The sequence below is a fragment of the Hippoglossus stenolepis genome, chromosome 9 (genome assembly GCF_022539355.2).
Source record: "Hippoglossus stenolepis isolate QCI-W04-F060 chromosome 9, HSTE1.2, whole genome shotgun sequence".
Lineage (NCBI taxonomy): Eukaryota > Metazoa > Chordata > Actinopteri > Pleuronectiformes > Pleuronectidae > Hippoglossus > Hippoglossus stenolepis.
Genome location: NC_061491.1, coordinates 17972147 through 17998320, shown reverse-complemented (window position 1 = coordinate 17998320; position 26174 = coordinate 17972147). Strand labels below are relative to the sequence as shown.

The following is a 26174-nucleotide window of genomic DNA, read 5'->3' as shown; positions in this document are numbered from 1 at the left end:
ATAACATGCAAAAAATGTTCTGTGAGTATCTCATGTTCAACATATATCTGCTGTGGGAAGTTGGAGTCCTGAGGGAAAAAACCTTAAAATACCGACTATTCTGTGCTGCGTCACTGGGTTTCTCCTGGAACGTTGCAGCCAAGTCACCTCCAAGAGAAAATAAACATCTCTTCCTCTCTTTCTGTCCTCAGCTGATAGAACACTGACACACCATCAGCAACTACACTCATTATGCAATTCACCACAGCGGCCACATCCTGAACTCGGCTTCTGGTACTAATGCTTCATTTTGCAGCTTCAAAATATCAAAACTAACAATATTATGGAACAATATTCATAGGTAGTCAATACAATATTTGCTTAATTATATGTAAAATGTTGTGAATTGTTAAACTGCTACACTTAATTGATTATTCTTATCAGTTGCTGGGGTAACCTAAAGTTTAACAGTTTTGTGCTCATCTAAACTTATCTAAATCTAAAAAAAAATTAATTTTGTTCACTGACCAACATATGATTCAGTTATAAATGGAGGATAAATCAATGATAAATCAATGTTTACTTGGAGCTTTACTTTCACACACACACAAATATTTTAAACCAAATTACACGCATAGTTCTTTCCTGAAAACATTTAAGGAAGCTCTTCAAGAAATATTTAAATAACGTGACAATATAATATGATAACAAATAATAAAAGGCGTTATTGGTGTGCTTTATATGATGAAAATTAAAATATTTATCACATGAAAATAAAAGAAATATGACTGTATTGTGTGCTCTTGTGCAGTTGCACTGTTTAACATCCAAACTGTGTCATGCGAATGTAATTACATTACTTCATACAAATTTCCTGAGGGGATAATAGTCCCTTAGTGCAAAAAAAGTTAAATTAATTCTAAATGTTGTGATAAAAGATAAAGATAAATATGTGACAAAGCACTAAAATGACGCTAAAATTTGAAAAAAAGGAGGTGATGTGTGATTATACATTTACACACATTCATACACAAATTGAACACACAGAGTTAAATTGTAGTGGATGTTCTTGATTTTCACTTTTATGATGCAACCACCGACTGATGCAACCACTGAATGTTCACAAACGCAAATTCAACGGAAAACTAACAAACAAATGCTTGTGTGCGCACACATCTGCACACGAGGGCGTAAACAGAGACAGACTGCTCGGAGCCGGACAAACACAGTAACTCCTAATCGACTTTTCCTTAATGAAAACACAATCTGGGTCTGTGGCTCTGTTTCCCTGATGTCACACAGTTGATCTTCCTCTGTAACACACACTCATTATCAGACAAAGGCACACACGGACATGGTGGTATCCTGGGAGAGGATCATGGAAAGGGTATTTTTAGCATGCTGTGATTGGTGTCTCCAGGGAGACAAGACTGATGGAGGGATGGGAACATCAGCTGCTCAATTAACGCTCTCTGTCTGAGCGCCGTGCATGTGCTTCTTCCTACACAAGGGAGACCACATGAGACTTCCCAAAGGTCTGTAGCAGGGGGGTGTGGGTGTGTGTCGGCTTGTGTGTGTGTGTGTGTGTGTGTGTGTGTGTGTGTGTGTGTGTGTGTGTGTGTGTGTGTCTGTTTGTAGAGTAAGCAATATCTTACCATTGTCTGTGGCTGTCTCTTCGTATTCGTTAGGGGAGGGCAGTGCAGGTACCAGAGGTTCCATGTTCATGATGAGGTTTTTATGGCTCAATGAGTTAAAACTTCGACTCTGACCAAACTGGGCTCTGAAAACACAAACATCATTAACACTGACTCCAGTTGTTGCCAATTTCAACCTTTCATTGCAAACTCCAGCTCAATAAAGGGAAGATAATGTTTAAGCAACCCCGCAGCTCTGTGTGTGTGAGAGATTTGCATCTTACCTGCGGACCTCAGGCGGCTCTCTCTTAATCTTAGAACTAGCTTCAATCACCTCTTTGGCAACTCTTCCACTAAAAGGAAAGAATGAGAATTAATGTGTTTTGCAAGGTCACAGTGACCTTGACCCTTGACCAGCAAGTTCTAATTAGTTAATTTGTGAGTCCTATTAAGAATTTTTACCAAATTTGAAGAAACTCCCTCGAGATATTGTGTTCACAAGGTTAAAAAGAAGTGCTTTCTGAGGTTATGGCGACCTTGACCTTTGACCTTCGACCACCAAAATCTTTTGTATTTTTTTTGTATCTTGTCAGGTTTTACAAGATACAAAAAATACATTAACGAACATGAAGCAACTAACACAACAAACAACAAAGTCAATAAAAGAAACAATCGCCTCTTGTCTTAACTCTAACAGGCCTACTTTTGGTTCATGGGCTGTAGACAGGTTGAAAAGGTTTCTAACAGTGTGTATTTAAATGTGCTGGCATTCTTAACGATATTTTGAAATTTCATACAAAATTCCCATTTTATTTGTTTTTGTTCTATCTGTCTCAGCAATTATAAACTCTGAACGTCGGAGACAAGTGTGTCGAAGAGAATTTGGGCAACAGATAAGGGCAGTGGTTGCAGTCTGAAAAGAATAACATGGGATTTGGTATTGGTTTTGCTGTTGTTCATAATGAGAACGATCTGTTTCTACTGCGCGGGCGGGCTCCGGTCAGCGGCGCCATCAGTCTGATTGTTCAAGCAGCCGTGTTCTTGCTCATTAGCGTGTTGGCGGTGAGGTCGATGTTTGGGTCATAATTTAAGAGGGTGAAACGAAACCTCTGGGGGTCGTTGACTTTCTTAGACTTTATGGAAAGATGGACAACCTGTGTCCACTTCCTCCCATCGTCCAAAATCATCATCAATCATGACGTTTTACCCCATTTTTATAGCATCGATAACTAATTAAAAGCAAACTTATCGGAAACCAGAACACAACTCACTCAAATGACAGAAACCATCTTTTTCAAAAAAAATATATTTAACTATTTAACTACTGCAGCCAGCCACCAGGGGGTGATCAATATAATTAGGCTCCACTTTTTGGGAGTTGTATTCTCTATATACAGTCTATGGTTTATACTGTGTCTCCCTCTGCTGTCATTTGTTAAATTCCAGCCTAACTTTCTCTCATGCCATACCTCTTTTTATTTCTTTCTTTCTTTTCTAACTCTCTTCACATACATGTATTACTTTCTTTAAACTGTCAGATTTCTGACTCACCTGTATCTGAACCTACTTCCTTTGAAGAAAATGTTGCTGCTGGAAACTGTCTTTATCTGACTCGACTTTGCACACCTGTCAGAGAGAGGGAGGAAGAAACAAAAAGAAAAGAGTTTCACGATCACAAATAGCACAACACTTCTCAACTTCATCTTTCAGGTTATGCAGCAACAGTGACTTTCATTGGACAGAGTAGCTTCTTTGAAGACAGACGAGGAAGGTATTCAAATTGAAAAGTTTATGCTGTAGGTCAAACCTTCATATTTTATTCAGGATCATTTATGAGATATATAAGATATGGTGCCAGAAAACCAGGCCTTTTACAAATGAGTGTACACACACACACACACACACACACACACACACACACACACACACACACACACACACACACACACACACACACACAGCTTTGCTTAGTGTGTGTGAGAGAAACAACGAAGCAGTATGTTGTCCAAGCTCTGCTTGGCTTCCATTTACAAACTCTATTCACTCTAATTTGATTATAGGGCTCCGATGCTTGTCTGACATCCGAGACGACATTCACTCCTCCTCTGTCCGCCTCTCAGAGACACATGAGCTGCTGTCGTTAAGAGGTCGACATCCAGGGTTATACAGGCAGAGGCTGTTATCACAAGACTTTTATTACTTCATCAATATGTCTTCCTCTTGTAAGATCGTGTAAGATTTTTAACGTTCATATATTTCAAAGAGATGATCAAAGAGGAAATTGGTCCATTTCCATAGATGAAATACGATTCAGCAAAAGTAAAATCGAATGGACAAAACTTTCAAAACAAATCATACACAAATCATATTAAAAAATAAGAAATAGTGAACAGTGTCTATGAAACAATGGTTTGGGAAAAATATATAATATATAGAAAGGGTGAGGTGACCCTTTGTGGTGATGTATCTGTCTGGGGAAGGAACAGAATCAAGAGGAAATCATAAAGTAATCTCCAGATCATGTCAGCACGACTTCTCCCCATTAAATCTGACTTCATCTGACTCCACATCTTCTTCACACCTCATTCTCACTTCTGACCAGGGTGGATGTTTCCTTGCTCCATTATTTTCCTCCCTTTGTCACCTCACACAACTTCTCATCTGCTGTTTACAAGATGAAAAACCCACATTGAATGCCAGCTTTTAAGCCAATGTGAATGGGAAGTCCTTAAAATGCCCACAAAAAATGTAAATGTAAAGATCTACTACAAATGAGCAAACTCCATATTTTAATGAGAATCATGTGATATGATGGTCAGCTCCAAATCACCAATGATTATTTTCTCAGCTGTTTTCAAGACTTATTTTTAGGTGAAACATTGTGTTCACTGCAGAGATGTGATGCACATAATGTTCTTTGAGTCCTGAGGCCACATGCTCACAGTTATGGTCACCTTGAAAACTGGGCCGTACAGGTAGTGGTCTGATCCTTCACTGCATGCAGATAGTACAAGTTAAAATTTCAGCAATGATGGTTAGAAAAGGACGAATGTTTTAGGTCTTCTTCTTCTTGGAATTTGCATTTTGCAACTACACGAGCATTGTGATTGTGACTCTGAGACCTTACACCAAGAGCAATAAACTGAACTCACTAAACCATGACCGAGGAAAAGCAGTTCAGGGTCATTATCTTGGCTCCCAACCTTGTATTCCCCGTGGCTACAGACTAAAGTAGAGTTTTATCTCCATCCTCACACTCTCACCACCACCCCGAGCTTGCTTCCATTCCTGAAGCAGCAGCAGTGTCATAGTATCTGCAGATCAGAGCGATGGCCTCGCAGCAATCAGCTGCTTCCCAGTGAAGGACAACATCATGTTGTTTCAGTGCCACAGAGTGTCAGTGAAATGTGTTTAAAAGAGTAATAACGGATAAAGGAGGAACACGAAAGAGAGCAAACTAAACCTAACCCAGCGAAACACATTCAAAATAAATACATTTGAATAGATCAGTGCCATTTTATATAATATGTGACAATTTATTAAAATGTCTGAAAACAACAAGACCTATGTCACATATTTTGTTGACGTATTTCATCCAAATGTTTCCAACAATGTTCAAACCCAGATTTTATTCAAGGTAAAGAGACTTTTAATTCCGGTCACCATTTAATAGCATCATGTCCATTTTACCATTGGCTTTACGTGTAAGGATGGAAACACACACTGTTAGCCAGTTAGCCTGTTAGCCTGTTAGCCAGTTGTGTGTTTCTTTCTTCCGCTGTTTGTATTGGTCAATGATGGATCATGATTATCCATTGCAGTTTTTACTGAGCGTTCTACCACCACAGCTCTCCCAGGGAAGCGCAAATGCCCAATGGCAACCAAGCAACACAAGAACACAACTCCCATGATCCCACACTGCTTCACAGAGTCATCAAACTAGGTCTTTTGTTATTGTTTTGATTGAGAGACTGCTCGTGGCCAACGTTACATATTGTATGTTGAAATATTTATAATGTTTGGTAGAGGGGATATCTTGAGGTGGAATAATTGCGGACCAGCTCCCAGTTTCCCATGAATGTGTGCGTGCGTGTGTGTAAACTCACTTGTAAAAGGCCTGGTTCTCCGCCCCACACTTCCATAAGTGCTTACACGCTGCAGGGGTCGAGGTGTGAAATGTCAACACCAGTTTCTTCTGCACAGAAAAGGACAAAGACACAGAGAGAGGGAGAGACAGGAAATAAAGTTAGGGAGGGAAATGAGATTACCAAAAGACGTGTGCATGAGAACGAGAGCAGTGCGGAACATGATGAGAGGGAGCTGAGCAAAATGCTGACCCACAGACCCAAAGCCATAAGCTTAGAAAGATGTCCAGACAGATATAGTGAGCGTTCAGCAGTAAAATGGCCTGCGAGCAGTTCACAGGTCCGTATGGATTAGGAGGGGGAGGAGGGATATGTTCCTGTAAATGTCTAGTTTCCAGTCCTGTGAGTCTGGTAATATGATCCCAGATCGATGCTGTTCGGCAACGAGGAGGAGGAGGCGAGCGAGAGGAAGAGATCAGTAACACGGGAGCAAGATACTGTAAAACAACCCGACTACACCTTATTCGCCATTTTCAAAAGGACAGGGAATTTGAATTTTGAAGTTGTTAAGAAAACCTCACCATTCAGTTCACAGATGACCCGTTCCTAAACCCTCTCAGTCAGCTGTATTGCTCAGCCCCCTCAGTGTCATACATCACTCATATAAGTTGTGTGGGTTGTGGTTTACACACATGTGCTGCAGTGGCCATGTGTGTTTGGTCACAGGCATGTGAGAGTACCAGAAACTCTGTGTTCAAATATCATCAACAAATTGTCTCTCGTCCCACTTTGGCTGCACAAACAAAGACATGATTCTAATGATGGTGCTATGATGCTATACTCTAAAAATATATATCAACATGTACTATATTATTATTCAGGGGTAACGAGCATTTAAAGAAATACAAATTATGCATCTAAATTGGCAGCTATTCAGCAGCTGATCTTCAATCACCTGATATAAAAAAAACCATTATACTTTATATTCTAATTAAAGAAACAGAGCCTGGATAAAATGATAAAATAGATAAACTGCTGACTCATCAGTGTTGCAGTAACAGAGCCATTAAAAAGCTGCCATCAGCTCAAAGTGGGACAGTCAAGTTAATGTGTTCCAGAGGTTTGGGTGAAGAGTGAAATCATGCAAGTGACCTGTGACACGATGGAACAGACAACACAACAGTAAACGATTAAGAACCTATGATGCTCTGAGAAATCTTCCCAGAAATGATGTGAATCTCTTAAACAAGACATTTATACACATAACACAACACAAAGTAATGGAATCACTGCGGTTTTCTCATGGACAGAGACATAGATTATGCATCATAATCTCACATAATCTATAGTTCAATGATACAAGAGCTGTGGAGATGATTTTAATATGGTTGCTGGGAAGGGGTGGATGTAGGACTTCTCTAAATGGTATCTGTTTCTAGTTTGACCAATCAGGTTTGTGCAGGATTTGGTTGATGCAGGCAAACAGTCCGTATGAAGCAGAACACATTGACTGAAATGCATCAGTTATCAGCTTAAATTTATCAGTATTGATAAACTGTAAATAGAGATTGGCCAAAATGTAGTCTGGAATTAAAACACCTACAAAAAGTATTGTTGTTTGTTCGTGTCATAAAATAAAATAGTCAGGCTTCGAACTCAACGAGTCTTGGCCTGAATATCTGATGTCTCCATAGGAAGACCCAAGCTATTGGCTGTTGCCCCCCAGAGGCTGAATCGTAGTCACATTGAGGGACTACTGATGGGACAGGGGGACTTCATGGGGACGTCAGGGGTCAAACAGAGCTCAACTGGGGCAGTGCCTCTCTTGCCCGGCCTCTGGCCCATGCTGCAGGGAATAGCTAAACAGGAGTGCGATACCAATCATCATTTTAGAAAAAAGAACGTATTGTTTTTATGATTCAAAATAGCTGCAAAGACGAGCTAAATAGCTGCAAATGATTGGATGAACTGAGAAAAATGTTGAAGACAAATATTGTACAAAATGAAATGAAACAAAACAACACACAATAATGAAATGATGATGAAACGACAGTGACACATGAGAACGTTTCCTCCAGCTACACGGAGGAGGTGAGGTTAGGGCAGGACTGCAGGGAGAGGCTTCAAATTAAGGATTGAAGTATGACTGTTATTACTTGTGTTTTACTCACCAGTGATGACTATGTTTACACACAGAGAGAAGAGACAGAAACACAAAGATAAAACTGCATCTTCAGCCATTCATGAGTTGCCACACAGACAAACAGGCAGACGCACGGACAAGTTAAGCGGAGATGAGAGAGCTGCTTTAAGCTTCTGTAATGAAGAGAAGAGTCATGAGATCGATTGGCTGATCGGATGATTGGCTGATCAGATGATTGGCTGATCAGATGATTGATTGGCTGATTGGTAGATTAAAGAGCAAACTGGCAGAACTATTTTCAAGTATTTTTAGGTTTTACACACATATATGAGGCATGATACATCTTAATAGCTGCTCAGAATCTACCACAGTTCCAGACTGGATGACAAACATAGACATGAAACATGTGTCCCAAATACAAGACACCTGCTCTTAACACGTTTGTTTTCCTGTGTCCAGGAGAAATTTAAATTTAAAAACCTGTTAATAGACGTTAACACATGGTTCTAGTGGAGGAATCTCTTATTTGGGCCACAGCTGACACACAGTGTGAGTTATGAGGAGGTTAGTCGTAACACACCCACCATCCTGTTACAGTGAATCCTGCCTGTTAAGGAGATCTGAAACAGCGACACACATACACAGTGTGTGTGATGGCGGACCAGATTACAGGGACAAACAGTAACAGTTTCATAGCACGTTTTCCTGAGGATGAAACATCACACGCATTAAGAGAGGGGGGGAAAGAAAAGGAAGGATGTCACTAACACAAAACTGGATCCAAATGAAAACAGACTGTTTGATTCAAAGTCATGGTCTTTCAGATGAAGTCCACAGATGTTAAAGTTCAGGTTCTAACAGGTCAGTACGATGATGATGATGATGATGACGACATCAGTTCAAGAAAACACAATTCATCATTATGACGGTGGAAACTACACAACACATTGTGTTTGTTTGTTTATCCCTTCACATGCAGGAGGACACAACACTCACCTCTTTCTGGATCCCTATGACGTAAAAAGTTTTTCCTTCAAACTTCAGCTTGCTGACGTCCACCCTGCGAAGACCCAAAACTTCATTAATTAAGAAATATCCACAAAACCAGGGTTAAGAGTTGGATAAATGATAAACACGAATTTGAAAGCTACGATTAAAAGTGGTGGAGCGTGATTATTGTTCATGTGGCAAAGTCGAGTGTCCATCACAAACAGCACTTCGAAGAGGGAACATGACTATTTAAATGTTTACATCTGCACCTATTAACAGTGAGGTATCAGCACATTTACTAAAGCTCTGCACTCAAGTACAAATTTGGGTGCTTGTACTTTATTTACACTTTGCTTATTTTCCATTTTACTCGATTTATTCTTCCTATTATTTATTCTATAGATGTAAATTTTATTTTTTGCAATCCACTAGAATTATTTCATAGCTTTTGTTGAAAGCTTTTCATCAATTTATTTTATAAAACAAAATTCAGCGTGAAACAGATGCCACCTTGTCAAGCTGACAATGTAATGCCCACAGACATAAACACGTCAGTGAAACAATCTACTAACAACATTTATAACATTACAGTTCTCCAAAGGGGGTAACACTACATTACAAGTACTTCAATTTTACTTTGAGTAACTATTTGGTCCTGTGTACGTTTGCTTAAGAAAAATAGTGAGTTACCGGAAGTATTGTTACTTTATCTTTAGTAAAGGATTTAAATACTTTTACCACCACCACCATTACAAAATAGTGGCTAAAACATGTATGTTGAGATTTTTGATATATGTTGTATGAGTTTACTGAACTGATTTATTAATCATGCAAGAGAACACGTTTCTGCAATGACAAGTAAAGTCAAATATCATCACTTTAATTCCACCTCATACATACTATTCTAGTGCCAGTTGAAATAAAGTGATGATAATATGTAACTATTTGCTTTGATACAGGCAACACATTTAATTTCCGTGCTAATGTGTTTACATTTCAGACTTATGCAACATTTGTACCATTTGAGGAGGTGGATCCTCTTGTTTCCCTGGAACACCACAAACCCTGTGGCTGTGAACCCGAGAAACGCTGTAGACCCTGTAAAGTCCTAAAAACACACCCACACACACACACACACACACACACACACACACACACACACACACACACACAAACACAGCGTGAGAGGCAGCAAATGGTATTATGGGACACAGGTGGGGTTTAACAGCAGGGGAGCAAGTGGGCCGTCAACAATCTCCATGGTAATAGTCCCTACACAAAATCACCTGTTTGTTTCAAACTCCAAACCCATAATTTGCTGTAAATAGCATCAAGATCAAGGTGCAGAACAAACAGCACATGAGATTCAGTTTGACATAATGATAATAAATGAAACAACAACTCCAGAGTAAGAGAACAAACATCTGTAGATCTCCCTTCTTTTCTCTCTATCTCTCTGTAAATCCCTCGTCCTCATCGTCCCAGATCTGCATGTTCCTGATACTACAGCTCCAGCAAAAATATCCGTATTAAAAACAGCTCCACTGACGAGAGTGTAGCAGATAACAGGGATCCTCTTCAGCAGAGTGAATTTAAATATCGTTTTAATCTGCTTAGCTTGCTCAGATAAGTCTGTTCATGAGAGTCAGTGTCTATTTCACTCTGACTGAGGGAAACTATTAAATATTAGTTTCCCTTTTTTTTTGGGATTGAATCTGTTCCATCTGTCGAAATAGTGCAACAGAAAGTATAAAAAAGGACAAGTAAGGTGAAGTGTCCAATGAACGTCAGTACCAACAGTGGAGCTTAACTCTACAGATCTCCTGTGTTAACACTGTGAAGATGGAGTCAGTGACATTGACTTGTGTCGGCTATGGTTTTCTCTGACCAATCAATAATATTGATTCCTGAAAGTGATTTGTTTTCTGTGCTGATTGCTTTTGTTTACCAGGATAATGTTTGGCAGTTGTCAGTGCTAACTAGAGGATTCGGGTCATTGACCTTCCTGCATCATGCTCTTCTTACGTGACCTCTCAGTTTTGCAGAAAAGCTTCTGTCAGTAAAGTTGATCATGTTCATATTCGTAAGTTCAATATGCAAATGAAGAGCAAACAAGCAAAGGGTAAAGAGGACAGGTGACTTTATGTGTGTTGTTGTCAAACTCTGCACTGGAGCTAGAATTTTCCACACAACTGCACAAACAACGATGGTGAATATTTGCACATGTAAACAAATGGCTACAATTTAAAATACACTTTCAATCAATACAATTATATTTTGTTCACTATTGGCTCTCAGAGTACATTTTTTGAAAAATAGGTGTAGATTTGCTCATCCTGTACATTTCCATTATGATATTATTACAGTCACAGTAACTATAATAAACCGTAATACTACTAACTACAACCACAAGTTTTACTATCGCATGATGAGAGCTCCAGTTACTTTATCTAAATATAAATTACATTATAATATGATAAAGTTATACTGTACATACTGCATATACAGAGAGGAGGACAATTCACATTTGGGTGAGTTACTGAGATATGAAGAAAAATAATGTCCAAAATCAAGGAAGAGGTTTGCGGATCTGCTCTTTAATCGGAGAAACCATGTCAATACCAATAGTGGACAGTCCTGCCTAACGTTACCTTGCATGGGTGAGGGTCCACTCCATACGTCTCCAGGCTGTGAGCCCTTTGGAGCATGTTCAACTCTGCAAACGCAGCACACTGGCCCCTGAAACAAAGGAGAGGGAAACAAAGGTTCATTTATGAATGACCACATTGACACTGTTAGTGTACGTCTCTCTATGTGTGCTGCTGTGTAAACCCTCCAGTATGCTAATGATTTTATATTGATTTAATTGATCTGTTCTAGAGTTGGCATGACACAAAAACCACAGTTATAGTCTACTGATGATCTTTCATACAATAGCAGCACAAACTAAGGAAGAGCCGTGAAAGAGAAGTAGATCAATCAGATTCTGGAACCCAAACGAGAAGTTTTCACTTATATGAATATATATATATAACAATACGTATATAATATTTCCATGGATTGAGTCAGTTTTGTTGGGCTATATTTTTTTTGCCTACATTTGGAAAAATTAAGTAAGTAGAATTTGCTGGTATCAGTTTCTGTTTGCAATGTGCCAATAAAAGTACTGATCAAATAACAATGTGATGATTCTCAGGCGAGTTCTGAACTTTTTCCGCCTTAATATGGGGATTTTTGGATGATTACTTGCAGTGTACATCTGAAATAATGACATCTTCTGAAAGTCTCACTGAATCTAAAAATATGTGCACCATATCTGTGTGCCTACATTAATTGCCTCCATTGCAAATCTAAGACATCTCTACCACTGCTGCTGCTGCTGCTGCTGCTGCAATTGCTCATGTTGATAAGTGGGCCAAGCTAAATAACTATCTTCCATTTCCATTTGAAATCACAGAATGTCCCTGCACCTTCCCTAAAGTTTGAAAAACTCAAATTTATAGGCAAAGTTTTTGCTTGTTGAAATCACTCTTCAAAAAGTAACTCGCCAAAAAACTGTTTTCAGCCCTCAGTGAAAACGAAGCAGCCGAGTTGTGCAGAACACCCACCAATCAAATGAAACAAATGTCTGTTTGTGTTTCTGAGAAAGAAACATCAACAACTGTCCTCTAATGATTTCTCAGTGTCCATTTAAACCTGAATGCATGGCCTCCATGGTGGGGACACATGAAAATAAGATGTAGATAAAGTGAGAGACAAGCACAATGTGTCTGAGAGGGATATTGTTGTTGTTTACAGAAGATATTTATATTTAACTAATTAAAGTCATAACATTTGGCCAGGCGTGTGTTGATGCTTTCATTAGAGTAAGTGCTGCAGCTGAGTGATATACGCTGCTACTCCTATAGACGTATAAATACACATTTAAAGTGCAAACACATAATCGGCAAATATGCACAGAGAGGAAAAGGATAAATCCATTGAAATAACTTATTCACCGTGTAAATAAAATTCATACATCCGTTTGTATATCACCTGAGGGTCACTCTCTGCAGCTCAATGCTAATCTACACGGTGTTAATCCTGTCAGTGGGGCCCATCGGGGGGGCAGGCGGAGGGCACTTAGCATCGTCTTCCTCTGTGATGTGGGAAACGACGCATTCGTCTTTGATGTTTTATAATCGCTGTGAGTGTGACGGTCACAAACTTCACATCATCACTCATGAGCTGCAGCGATGGTGGAAATAACCACAAACAAACTAACGGGGTTCATGTGTTCTGCATACTATGAGATCCTATGACCTTGGATCTTAAATAAGTCAATTTTAACATGTTTTTATCATTTTTTAACTCAGCCTTTTTTTTTGTAGTGTATTTTTTAGTCAACAGCCAAGGTTCAGACGAGGCCCTGCAACGTGAATAAATAGATAAATCGATTTCGGGGATTATAACAGATAAATAGGGTTTATAGACGTGTACAGTGTCATGGTAGTTTTCACGTGACCTCAACGATATGCATGCTTCAGCTCATATTTTACTCTATCCATCATGCAAGGTTGATTTCCATCAGAATTCAAATTTCTCAATTTAAATCCCGTATTATAAGCGAGCCAAACCAGGCGTAAAATAAATAATTCATGCTCATTCATTTGCAAATTCATTTCAGTGTTTATTTACTTTCGGCTGAATCTAAAGTGAGACACCCTCTGCATTGCGATGGCGCACAAATCACACAATTTTGTCTCAGTGACAGAAAGCACTTTACTGAGTGCAGATTAGAAAATTGTCTCCGCAGCCTGTTTTTTAAAGCACAGATCACAGGAACGAGCATCCACGCCTGTCACAGATATCAAACAGTAAACTGATAACAAAGACGCCGCTCCAGGCAACACACAACCCCACCACACACACACTCACAGACACACACACACACAGACACACACACTTACCTGAGCTCATTCTTATGTATTTCCATAATCTTCCTCTCCAGTTTGAGGGATTGTTTAGGGAACAGTTTGAAGTCACTGATGTAATCTGACGGGTGCTCCTCCGGGTCGTAATCCCCAAGTTCAGCTGAAAGAAGAGGGTGAGACAATGTCAAACTATTTCTTTAACATATAAATTAATTTAGGCTTAAATAGATGGTTTTTCCACAGAATATACTCATAAGCAGCTGAACCAGATAACCCTAACAGATAAATATTTTCCTCTCCGAATCAAGTCCTAATTTCTCTCTTAAATCCGCTCTTAATTACTAATCATAATAGAGGTTAAATCAAAAACTTGCCTTGAGTTTAATTAAACATTAAAACTAATCCTCAATTAATTCTCCAGCTCCATAATCAACACCCTGACAAAATGGGACAGGGACCTGCCCTTGTTCAACAGAATTAGCCAATGTTACACCGCTGTCACACCCAGGGTCGAGATAACTCTCTGGGGATATGAACCAATCAGAGCGCAGTTCGGCGATATGTGTATCAGCCACACGGGCTCATTTATATGATCCAGCTCAGTTAATTCCTTGCTTAATCCATGTGAAAGCAGGTGGCTCAGCGCTGTGACTCAACATGAAACTGGCGCCGCCAATTGAACACAAATCCTTACACACACACATCTCGCTGTGTTATTAAATGTAGGATCATGTAGGAACTGGTCTGGTGACTTGTCAATGTCTCACCCTGTATGATGCAGGCTCCCAGATATGCAGCTTCAGCAAAAGGACAAAGGAGGCGCCCATGGTAGATGTCTCTCTTCAACTGGAGGTACAGGAGATACCTGGACACACACACACACCCACAAACACACATATAGTACCACTTATTTGCTGTAAAATGTCTGCAATGCTGTAATAGTTGAAGAAGCATTAGTGGTGGTGAAATATGTACAAAATGTTTTTGGGGATATATCTCATTTGTTTTCCTTACTGCATCAAAATATGCATTCAATATTTAATTTGTAACATTATCCATAATTACATAATGATAGATACAGTTAACTCAAATTATTAACGAGAAGTGTTGTGTCATCATCAGGATATTGTGACATTAAATATTTCCACAGTCCTCGATAGCATTATCATTCGTTGCTGAGTATTGCCATGGAAACAGCTACCGTATAACAGAGACTGGTACTGTAGTTACTATGGAAACCGACTCAACGAAGGCTAGTTTAGGCATGCTGCTGACATGCTAATTTGTCTCGCATTACCGAGGAGGCAAGAAACGACTACGGTGCTGAAATCGTAGACATGTGTTGCCATGGATACAGATGAGTTTCCAGATGAGACGGCGTCTGCGAGTCGACTGACTCATTAAAGTTGTTTTTGAACTTGAGTAAGGGAAGCAGCAAGGGGATGAGCATGAAAGACTGAACAGAGCAAAAAGCCTGCTGCAGCTGAAACAGTTTTATTGTGGTTGTAGTCGCATGTAGTTTTTTAAAATTGGCCTTTAAAAAGACAGGATGTAGCGAACCGTGTCAGTTGTGAAAGTTTGTCCCTTTCTATTTTCTTCTTTGTCATATGCTGAACCCCCTCCTCTCTTTCCTCTCACCTTGTGTTTCCTTTCCCGAACTTTTGCTTCGATTCTTAAAGGATGTTTTGCGCACGTCTTGTTTTATGCATCACTCTGCCCTTTGTATAACTTCACTGAGTTGTCTTGAGTTGTAAATACAGTATAGACCGAATCTGATCAAATTTAGTATCCATCCCTTTTCATCATACTTTCTCGCTCTTATCCTTTGTTGCACCCTCTCTCTTTCTGCTTCTCCCACTCTGTGCTTGTTCCCAGTCTCATGTATGAGGTTGTGCTGTAAACTGGGATCACTGCAGGTTACGTCCCTGCAGAACGTGTTTACAGCTGGGCTAAAGGTCACTATTGTCTACACCATACCATCCTCAGGAAGTTTTATACAACCTTAATGCCAGACAAACATGGACCTTGGATTTAGTTCAATGCTGACAAGTCTTGTTTTCTGCATTATCTGTGTGGTATAGTTAGAACATTAACTGTAAGCATGCACTGAGACAGTCTGTCTCCTTTATGAACGTCTGCTTCTTGACATACACAGTACAACAGTGCACTGACAGCATTGACACAGACTTGATGCTGAATCACCTATGGATGTAATTCCAATACTGTTATTTTTACCTCAGCCGAGGATGCTGTGTTTTCTATACATTGTTTCATTTGTTTCAGTACAATCACAGAAAAGCAACAGATGGATTTCCACAAAACTTTCCAGAACCATGAATGTTTTTTTTCCTTAACATTGCGAGATAATGTATTTTTCAACATTTTCACAATTTTCCTAAAGAATGAAGCATTGGTCCTGATGAAAAGAATCAGGAATATTAAAAGAACTGATATATAAAAGTGTGTGATATTTGGTGCTGAGTGCAATTCATTGCCTTTTTGACTATTGGAGAAATATCACTCCTTAATACTGAGAACTCTGACTACAGTTCCTTCTAAACTCTCCAAACTCAGCTCAAGAGGAATTTCTATGTCTCATCAGTAGAAGTCAGAAGTGTAATGGTGTTCCTTAAAGACTTTGAAATAAACCCTAATGAACAAAAGTGGACACGAGGGAGAAACATAACAATACAGTCATTTCAAAGTGTTGAAATGCAGGAGCAGGAGAATGAAACATTTAGAGATGCATGGCAGAAATTGAAGGAGGCCTCAGAAAAAGATGGAAACTGAGAAAACAGAGGAACAAAGAGCAAAGATTTACACTAATGACCTTGATGATCAAAACCTCCTTTAAGTAAAAAAATGTTTAAAGGACAGGAAGGTGTGGAGAGACGATCTGAGGGAGGAGAGGGAGCTGTGGTGACAGGGGAGGAAGATGGAGGACAGAGAGGTATACCAGCAGATGGGAGGGAGGAGATACTGCAGGGAGGAAATTAAGGAGAGACAGAGGGCGGAAAAGGATGGAAGAGAGAGAGGAAGAAAGAAGAGAAGTGAGTGATGGTGATCGATAGGGAGAAGAAGAGATGTTGAGACATGACAGCTCAGATGGGACAGAGAGGAGTCCTGCTGAGTGAGCATCTCTAATTATCACTGTGGTGTGTTTGTGTGTGTTTGTGTGTGTGTGTGTGTGTGTGTGTGTGTGTGTGTGTGTACGTGCATGAGTGTGAGCTCCCAGTTATTCCACAAGTTAGATGACGAATTTATTTAAAAATAAGTGTTTTAATGACATCTACCAAACAACAGTTGTTTTAATAAAGCAAACTGTTGAGAAGAGGTGTAAAGACAGTTAGCAGTTATTTAAAGTCGTACCGCTGACTACACATTATAACTTAACTATTGGATGGCTGAAAGCACATGTTGCCAAACTCACAGCACCGGCTGAGTTCAAACAGATTGAACTAGAACGGTGCTTGGAGAGCTCATACCTCCACCTATCTCACCATGCTAAAGAAAGTGAAAAAAACACAATCCTGGATCTGCACATTTATCCGGATCCACTTCTTCCTTGGGTCATGAAACCACATTTTGAGCAGTTTTTGCAGAATCCTGCCAACTATCAAACAAACAAATGGGGATGAATCTCCTTGGCAGAGGTGAAAACATCGTGTTCCTGGATGTGTTGGGAAGGAACCTGTCTAATGTTCTGCAGAGACTCACAAAGGCTCAAAGTTAAATGAGGTTTCTTACTGGCTGAAACACTTTCTGGCAACAAAAGTACTTGTTTAGGTTCTTGAAAGGTTTGGGTTAAAATAGAACCGTTCACAATGTTAAGCACATGCAAAGTCTTTGTGGCAGGAAGCCACGTGCCAGTCTGCCACCGTCACAGACAGCAGCAGCTGAGCATCACTGGAAGCTGGCAGCTGAGCTGAGACCACCACTCTGTATAACTTAAGTTACACAATACTTACACGTGGACAAAGTTGGTCTCATGTTATCCTATCTCCGTCAGATCACAGAGGAGCTCCACGGCTTTTAGTCCACAATTCTCTCATTATTAACAGATGCCTGAACATCTTTTCTTCTTTCATTATATAATTTTATAGTTTTAGTATCGATAATTATTATTTATCAATATTATTTATTTTATTTTATGTTGTTTTACTAAAATGTTAGTGTTGATTGTATATTTTTTGTTGTTGTCTTTTCTATTATTGATTTTTAACATTCTTTGTTTCATCAATCACCTGTAAAGACTCTCAATTGTATTTGACTTGCTTGAAAAGTGCTACATAAATAAAGTTAGATTGACTGATTGATCTGCTCATATCTCACCAAAACTACACAGCAGCAGGAGAGAATTCCTGAATTTCAGATATCATTTTTGACTTTCGCGTGCCACCCTAAGATTTTCACCGACCGCATGCGAACAAGAAGAGAGAGAGAGATTTGTTGTTCTTCTGCATCACGTCATAAACCATCAATTATCTGTGTTAGTTTATACCTGGTAAGCTCCTCCTTGATCTTCATGGGCTCGTGGGGATAAAACTTCATCCGGAAGCACATGGTGTACGGCTGCTGAGCTGCTGGAGACAAGAGAGACACAAGTATGAGAGGAAGAGTAGAAGGAGAGGACAGTGAGTAAAGTTTAGTAATTTGCAGAAGTGAAACATGTGGGAACGTCGAGATAAATGAGGAGGGGAACCAGAGGCAAAATAAATGGATTGAAGTTGGAGAGGAGAAAGAAAAAGAAGAGGAGAGATAAATGAATGTGAAGAGGAGAAGAAGGGGAGCAGAACCACGACGATTATATACAACTGAAGAGAAAATAGGGTGGACATGAAAAAAAAAAACACTTTAAGTCACTGAGACTGATTTGTCATTTGATAATTACAGTAATTAGTCATCACTCACACACACATACACACACACACGCACACACACACACACTTGAAATGGGCCCTGTGCCTTTCCCTTTGATCTTAGGCTTAAAGCATTTCATTGTGTGTGTGTGTGTGTGTGTGTGTGTGTGTGTGTGTGTGTGTGTGTGTGTGTGTGTGTGTGTGTGTGTGTGTGGGTGCATGTGTGTCTGTGTATGGGGGTGCAAGATGATTTGAACAGTAGCACAACACATACTTACACTATACATGCACGCATGCATACACAAAGCAAAAAAATAACACAGTTGTCTCTCTCTCTTTCTACACACACACACACACACACACACACACACACACACACACACACACACACACACACACACACACACACACGGTAACATGCAAACAGCAGTGAACACATGATGTAAATAATGTTCATATTTAAGTAGAGTGTATAAAGCTAAATGCTACAGGGGATATTTGATATAGGGGATATATGATTCTATAAACTTTCCTCCCAAGAAAATTTACAATGTTATATATTTTTTTCAAATACCTGTACAATCAATTTTTAACATCCATTTGTTAGAAAGGAAAATATCAAGACTGAAATGTTTTCATTCTACTTCTGGCGGCGTCAGAAGATTCTGTAATTCCCGGAGAGGCACTTTACACTATGTGTTGATCATATTCATACATGAAACGGACTAGATAGTTTTATAAATGTCTCCATAGACTTGTATTTGCAAATCTGTTTTAAGTCTCTTTTTATAACAAGTGGGGGTCTTTGGGGAAATCTACCAGAAACCCAATGGATTATTGAACATATATAATACTAAGTTTGTATTTACTGTACTCATGGCATGTATATGTGGGCTATTTTGAGTATAAACACAGGGATAGCATATTGTCAAAGGAGATGCTAAAAGTAGACGCAAAGTCATCTGATGGTGACAACGACTGTAAAGAGGACATTAAGGACCAACTGAGCCAAAGAGACAGAGAAGCAGGAAACAGGGACATGGAAGAAGAAGGAGGAAGGAAGAGTGAGTATCGTCTGACACAGGAGCAGAAATCTTTACAGGGTGCCCTCGCCACTCGGTCTTTAATAGCAGCAAACCTCTGCGGTATTATAGAGCGATGAAAAACAGCACTCGTCTACATAATACATGTTGAGCAATATGAAAGATGCAGTCCTCCCACCCGCTCCCAAAGAACTTCAGCTGCTGATTTGCTCCGGCTTAAGGGACCAAGATGCTTTTTCTGAAAACATTTTGGGAGAAAGTGAATTGGCACAATAGTATCCACACACACACACACGCGCACACACACACACACACACACACACACACACACACACACACACACACACACACACACACACACACACACACACACACACACACACACACGAATGTGACGTAAGCTGGGGCACACAAATCCAAAATAAAACACCAGCCACATCCTAATTTGAGATAAACCCTGCCACGGGGTGAAGCGATGTTTCAGTACGACTCCATTCCCCTCTCTCATCTCTTTTTCTTTCTTTCACTTTGTGTCAGTCTCTCTCATCTCAGACTGTCTCTCATGTCAACCCTCTTTTCTCCCCAAATCTGACGTTTCTTCTTCAGCCACATTATCTGTCAGCGCCTGCTCTCTGAATCCCCCTCCTCCTCCACGTCCTCATCATCATTCTTTTCTCTTCCATCTCCATCTCGGCCTCCCCGCCGCCCCGTCCTCTCGCATACATTCAGATCAAGCAGAATTCAGCGCTAATAGCTCCTTTATTAATTTACAACAGGGCAGAGAGATCAGGGCAGTCATTAGAAGGGTGAGTGAACTTCAGACAGAGGCATGAAGAGAGTGAGGGAGGAGAGGAGATGGGACAGAGGGGAAGATGATTGCAGACCGAGAAACATAACGGGAGGAAGGAAGAAAGGAAAAATGTGCTTACAAAATATTTAAAGTTCTAAGTAATACATTTTGCTCTTGGTTTTAGGCCCGTTTATATTTGCTGGTCACACCGAGTAATTTTGCAGCTTAGGATAGAAAAGTTTTATTTCTACAACTATTTAAAACCAACGACAGTAAAAAATAACTGTTAGAATGAAACCTTGCAGCAATCTTTCTTTTTGCGAAGAAAAATAGAAAATACTTTTAGTTCACCTTTGTCAAGGCTGAATTTTTTCTTTGCTTACGTGTGCAAAAAGTGCTATAAAGCAACATTAGATTTATCCTCCATTGTCCCCCAAGTCTCCAAGAAAAGAAATAAACATTTGCTTCCAGAACAAAGTGTAGCTCATAATTCAATGCAACAGGATTTTGTTTTGCCATCCGTCCATTCCATCCATCTCTCTGGAATGTCTGTACGTGCCTTGTATCTTGAGAACCGTTCATCTTATCGGCTCCACACTTCACACTCGGCATGTGTATTATTAAAGGCCTGAAGAAGTGCATTGTTGAATTTGTCGCGATTTGAACACGTGATACGTTCAACATTAATAAACTTTGAATAAGCAGGCGACCGGCGCTGTGTATCAGTGGCGCCTGGGACTCATCAGCGTAAGTGACGCTCATGACAACAGCGTGTTCAGCTCTTTGCGCAGCAGCTGTGGCTTCAGGGTTCTGTGGACTTATTAGGGCGGGTCACTTTTACAGTTTCAGAAAGAAAGCTCCAACCAGTGTTATCACAGAACCAAGCAAACAGGCAGGTTTAGAACGGGCACTGGAAACTACACTGAGACGAGATGCAAGATGACACCGGGTTCAGTTCCCAAAACCCAGCTGAAATAAAGAAGCAACACTGGAGAAGAGTACAAATTTAAAATTAAATTATAACATAAAGTCTGTATCCTGTCATTGTAGATGGCCATTAAAACTTCAGTACACATTATGTCACTGGTATAGGATCAAGGTCTGGAGTAAATTTCCCTCCAATGCTACCGTGAAACAGCACATCCAGTTAAAGCAGCCTGTTAACCTGTTTTGTTAATTTCATTTCTTTTTGGCAAACTTGTTCCTCACACAGTTTGTTGTGTTTTGTCACTGTGTCTGTCTTCATTGTGTCTCCGTTTGTCTCCCTGTCCGGCTCTATCACTGCTCATGGTAAATGGTAATGGAGTATGTGCCCTGTGGAAATAGTGAAATGGGTGAAACATGCAAAGGAGTAAATTTCCTATGTGTCCTTATCATGAAAACACAGAGACCCAATTTCACAACAACGTGAACACACACACACACGCATGCACACACAGACACTGATGCACAGAAAACAGAGAAAAACCAAGAGGAACAGAAAGGACACTTACACTTCATCTGCCTCACCACAGGCTTATTGGGCTCCAGCCAGTGCTAAGAGAGAGAGAGAGAGAGAGAGAGAGAGAGAGAGAGAGAGAGACATTTAGACCTAAGAGGAGTTCAGTTAGCATAAATACGGGACAATTTCAATAAGTTCCGATGAACTTGTGCATTTCCCTGATCAGAAATCTCTTTGTGTTTCTGATGAATAATTGAATGACACATTTAAACTCAGCCGTGTGCAGCAACAGCACATTACAGACGATAGTACAGTCACATCAGAAAATAGCATGTCTTCAAATGCATCATGGGATATACAAGTATTTCCCTTATCTCATTATACATACGTCAGGATTTGACTGTGGTGAGTGAGCTGGATGGTTTTTACATCTGCGCTCATAAAACATAAATATAACACTTCTGTTTTCTTTACTGCACATGTATTTGAATTTATTTTGTGTTCTAAAACCTCTTGCTGATATTTGCTCAGTTTATTCTCATTTTGCTCTTTAAACACAGCGACAGTCGAGGAGCATCTGGTTCCTCCTGCGTGTGGGATGTTTGAAATATGAAGAACGATCTTGTTGTTATTTGTCACTTGAACTTGTAAGAAAATGTACTCACTGCCTCCTGACTAATATCCAACATTACCGAAATGCTTTTGCAGAGGTACAACAGCCTGGAGGAATGTTAGAAAACACACAGAGCTGAGGGGGGAAGCTGCTCTCGCTGGTCTGGAAGATGGGAAACGCTTCTGCTCAATTTCATATTTCCTTTGACTGAAATATTTCATGAACCCCCAGTTCAAACAACACTTAATTATATTTCTCTTCCTTGAAGATAAAATAGGATTGGAGTAATCCAGTCCCAGGGTTGAAATAGTTATCACCTCCACCAAGGAGGTTATGTGTTGGTTTGTGTGTTTGTGAGCAAGATTACACAAAAATTGAACTGAATTTTAGAGGACTATTGGGCCTTGGTGGATGTGGGCTGAGTGCTACTGAGTGTCGTTCTATTTCAATTGTTTGATAAATGAAATGAAAAGAAAGTCATCTGTCAGCAGTTTGGTTAATTGTTAAATTGACTCTTTAATTAACAAAACAATTGCCGATTCCAGTCTCTAAAATACATGTATTTGTCTCTGTTTTGAATAATTTTAACTTTCTATGTTGGACCGAACTGAAAAAAAAAAGCTATATGGAGAGTGTGAGATCTTCTTTCACTTTCTGCCTAATATGGTATTCTTCAGATGACACATCAATACATAAAAATAGCTATAAAGTGACAGATCAATCGTGATGATAATAGAGCTTCACTGCCTTTGTGTGCTGCCTGTGTGTGATAGTTACCCTCTGTTTCTCGGGGTCCACATATCGAATTCCAAAGTAGTCTTTCTCGAGCAGGTTGTAATGGTTACACACATGGTCCAACAGGAACTGGCCTTTGGTGTCTCTCTGGAAAGAAATCAAACACATGGAGTACATCAATGCAGGAAGTTATTTCAGGTCATTTCAGTCAGGTACTTGCATCTCATACCATCAGCATCACAGAGAACAAGTCCCTCTTGGGTTATAGTTCTGTGTATCAGGGTAAAACAGAATGTTAAGAAATATAGTACATCAGCAACTTTCAGGTCTTTATGTAATGATATATATCAGCGCTGGTCATATTCTAGACTCAGCCTCCTCATGCCAGCAAATACAGTGTGTGTGCAGTTCGTGAAGCCAGTGCAGACACAGAGGGATCAATAATCACTTTGCCTTTATTGCCTGTTCCTCAGTCAATATCCACTCATCACACACAGATTCACACAAAGATCCTCGTTCACTTCACACAAAATAACACGTTAGCATGTCTGTAGGCCATGATTAAGATGTGTGCTTAATTTAATGAAACAAACACCTTCATACGTACACAACTTGTCAGTATTCATCAGATTTTCATTTCGTTAGGGACCGGCCAATATGGATTGGGGAGCTACCGGTATAAGAGTAAAAATAAATTGCAATGATTCCTAAGATGTTATTATCAAACCGTTATGACAAAGAAATGTAACTGAATCTCAATCACTAAATTAATCATTCAAACAAACTAAAATACACATGAAAACTAACACAATGGTCTTTAAAAGAAAATAAACAAAAATGCAGAAGTTTCCTGCATGGCTTGTTCTGGAAAAGAAAAACGTATTTCATTGGCGTATTTTGCAATTACAAACATAAACACCTATACCGATATATCTGTGAAAGGCTCATTATTGGCAAGCCAATAAATTAGTGTGTGTGTATGGGGGGGGGGCTCTATAACCTGCTGATGGAGGTGGATTCTGTGCTCAGTTGAGCAGGACTGATTGATTCAATAGGAAATCGTCCGTTTGCCCTTGTTGTGATTTACTCCCCACAGGGGACATACATAAATGCTATCTCATGCATGCACGCACACTCACACACACACACACGCAACGCACACGCACACGCACGCACACGCACACGCACGCGCACACGCACACACACACACACACACACACACACACACACACAAAATGTTGTTTTATCATGACTGGTTGACATACTATAAACTGCAGGAGACACCTGTGCTGATATTTCTATTGAATGTGAACAGTTTACACACATTCACTTCTTTCCTCTAACACCTCACTCTTCCCTGTAGAGTTGAAAATGGAAAGAGAATGAGATGGAGACGCTCCCAGCATCTCTGTTGTCTTCTCTTTTGTCAATTGGACTCAGTGTCAGCAGTGGTTGGTATGTTTTTTTTCCTCAGCAAGCAAGATAAGGACATTAGCTGTGTCCGCTAATTGTGTGTGCAGACATTAGCAGCTGATATGCACCAGTGAGTGAGCACTCCTGCCTGGATAAGCAGCTTGCTCAACTAAGGGAATCTCAGATGGACACTATGTTTATTTTCTTATTGATCTTCATGAAGGTTCAGTATTTACAGCAAAAGAGGGGATTTTAACATCTCAAGTGAAACAGAGCTCTGGAGAAAGATGAGGAAGATCTTTTCTCTCACATTCTGTCGCATCACATTGATTTCCCACCACGTCTTTTCAGTCCACTGCCTTTCACACACTGTTACTGCTCCGTTCATTCACAAATTCATCACATCTGGCCGGTCATCTTTCTGCCAGATATTCCTTGAAACAATTCGTCCCTGGATGCTGCTCATTGAAATCATGCCTTCACGCATATATAGCATTTATTTTGTCAAAAAAAAACATGCTTGCTTTAACTCAAAACCAAACACGCAAAAGAGAATTTGCAATAGCGCACAGAACAGTAACTGCAAGTGGAAAGACATTTTCATGAGCAAGCATTTCTGCTTCGGCGGATACTGTTCTGTGCACTGGCACAGTACAAGTGCCACTTCCAAGTATTCTGAGACTTAATAAACACCACACATGCCTTTCAAAGCTGCCATTGTGCAGCTCACACCTCCACCATCTTCAGGATGTTTGGAGAGATTCATCTGAGACTTTCCATCACCTGCCGTAGACACCACCAACAGCATCTGGACTTCCTGTTTAATGAAGATGCAACTGATACCACTCTCAATAAATGTTCTTTATTTCTGAACTCTTAAAGCTAATCAGTTTATGTTGAATAGAACAGAAAATTAAATTTTACAAAATGTGTTGCTTTGAGGCAGAGAAATCCTGCAATAATTATAGTATGTACCCTGAAGTATGAGTCACACAACCCCTTTATTTTATTGCTCATTAAAAACTCTGTAGTGACTGCAGTGTGATGCCGATTCTGAAATCAGCATCGTTAAATGACCCTGTTTAGTTGATCAAATCTCACAACACATCTCGTGTCCAGTTGTCTTATCATATCTTACACAAACATGAATTCCTGTGCAAACCCATTTAGCGAACACTGCAATCTCTCATCCAGGCAACCTTTGAAATAAATGTCTCGGTGACTCGCGTTCCGTTTCTCGGTAAACAATCTGTCATATGCAGAAATTGCTGTAAACCTTAGGTGTCGATAGAAGAGCCAAACAAAAGCAAGGCTATTTTCTGTAAATGTCACAGCCACGTTTCAAAAACAGCACAGTGAGGAGAAACAGTGGTGAACGTAGCAGCTGCTTTATGTGACACACCAACCAAAGCAGAGAAGACACAGTAACATACATTCACAACCGACACACTATTGTAAAGTAAATTCAGGTCAATGCAAGAAGAATTAAAAATAAAACATGTGCCATGTACAGAATACACAGGGGTTCACAGGCTG

The 26174-nt window shown here is 39.9% G+C and overlaps 1 protein-coding gene across 4 annotated transcripts in view; it reads right to left on the bottom strand.

Annotated features, from left to right (window-relative positions):
* The window catches only part of frmd3 (FERM domain containing 3), a 51019-nt gene that overhangs the window by 11917 nt on the left and 12928 nt on the right, over positions 1–26174 (bottom strand). Inside the window, exons 2-14 of one of the 4 annotated variants that reach the window (XM_035166936.2) lie at positions 23268–23372; positions 21930–21972; positions 18246–18327; positions 14512–14609; positions 13781–13904; positions 11483–11570; positions 9851–9939; positions 8838–8901; positions 7870–7878; positions 5720–5808; positions 3165–3239; positions 1898–1966; positions 1635–1759 (exon numbers count right to left, since the gene is read on the bottom strand). In XM_035166936.2, coding sequence (XP_035022827.1) covers positions 1635–1759; positions 1898–1966; positions 3165–3239; positions 5720–5808; positions 7870–7878; positions 8838–8901; positions 9851–9939; positions 11483–11570; positions 13781–13904; positions 14512–14609; positions 18246–18327; positions 21930–21972; positions 23268–23372 — 1060 coding nt within the window. The remainder of the gene's footprint in view (positions 1–1634; positions 1760–1897; positions 1967–3164; positions 3240–5719; positions 5809–7869; positions 7879–8837; positions 8902–9850; positions 9940–11482; positions 11571–13780; positions 13905–14511; positions 14610–18245; positions 18328–21929; positions 21973–23267; positions 23373–26174) is intronic. The other 3 variants (XM_035166937.2, XM_035166938.2, XM_035166939.2) reach the window with 3 other exon arrangements.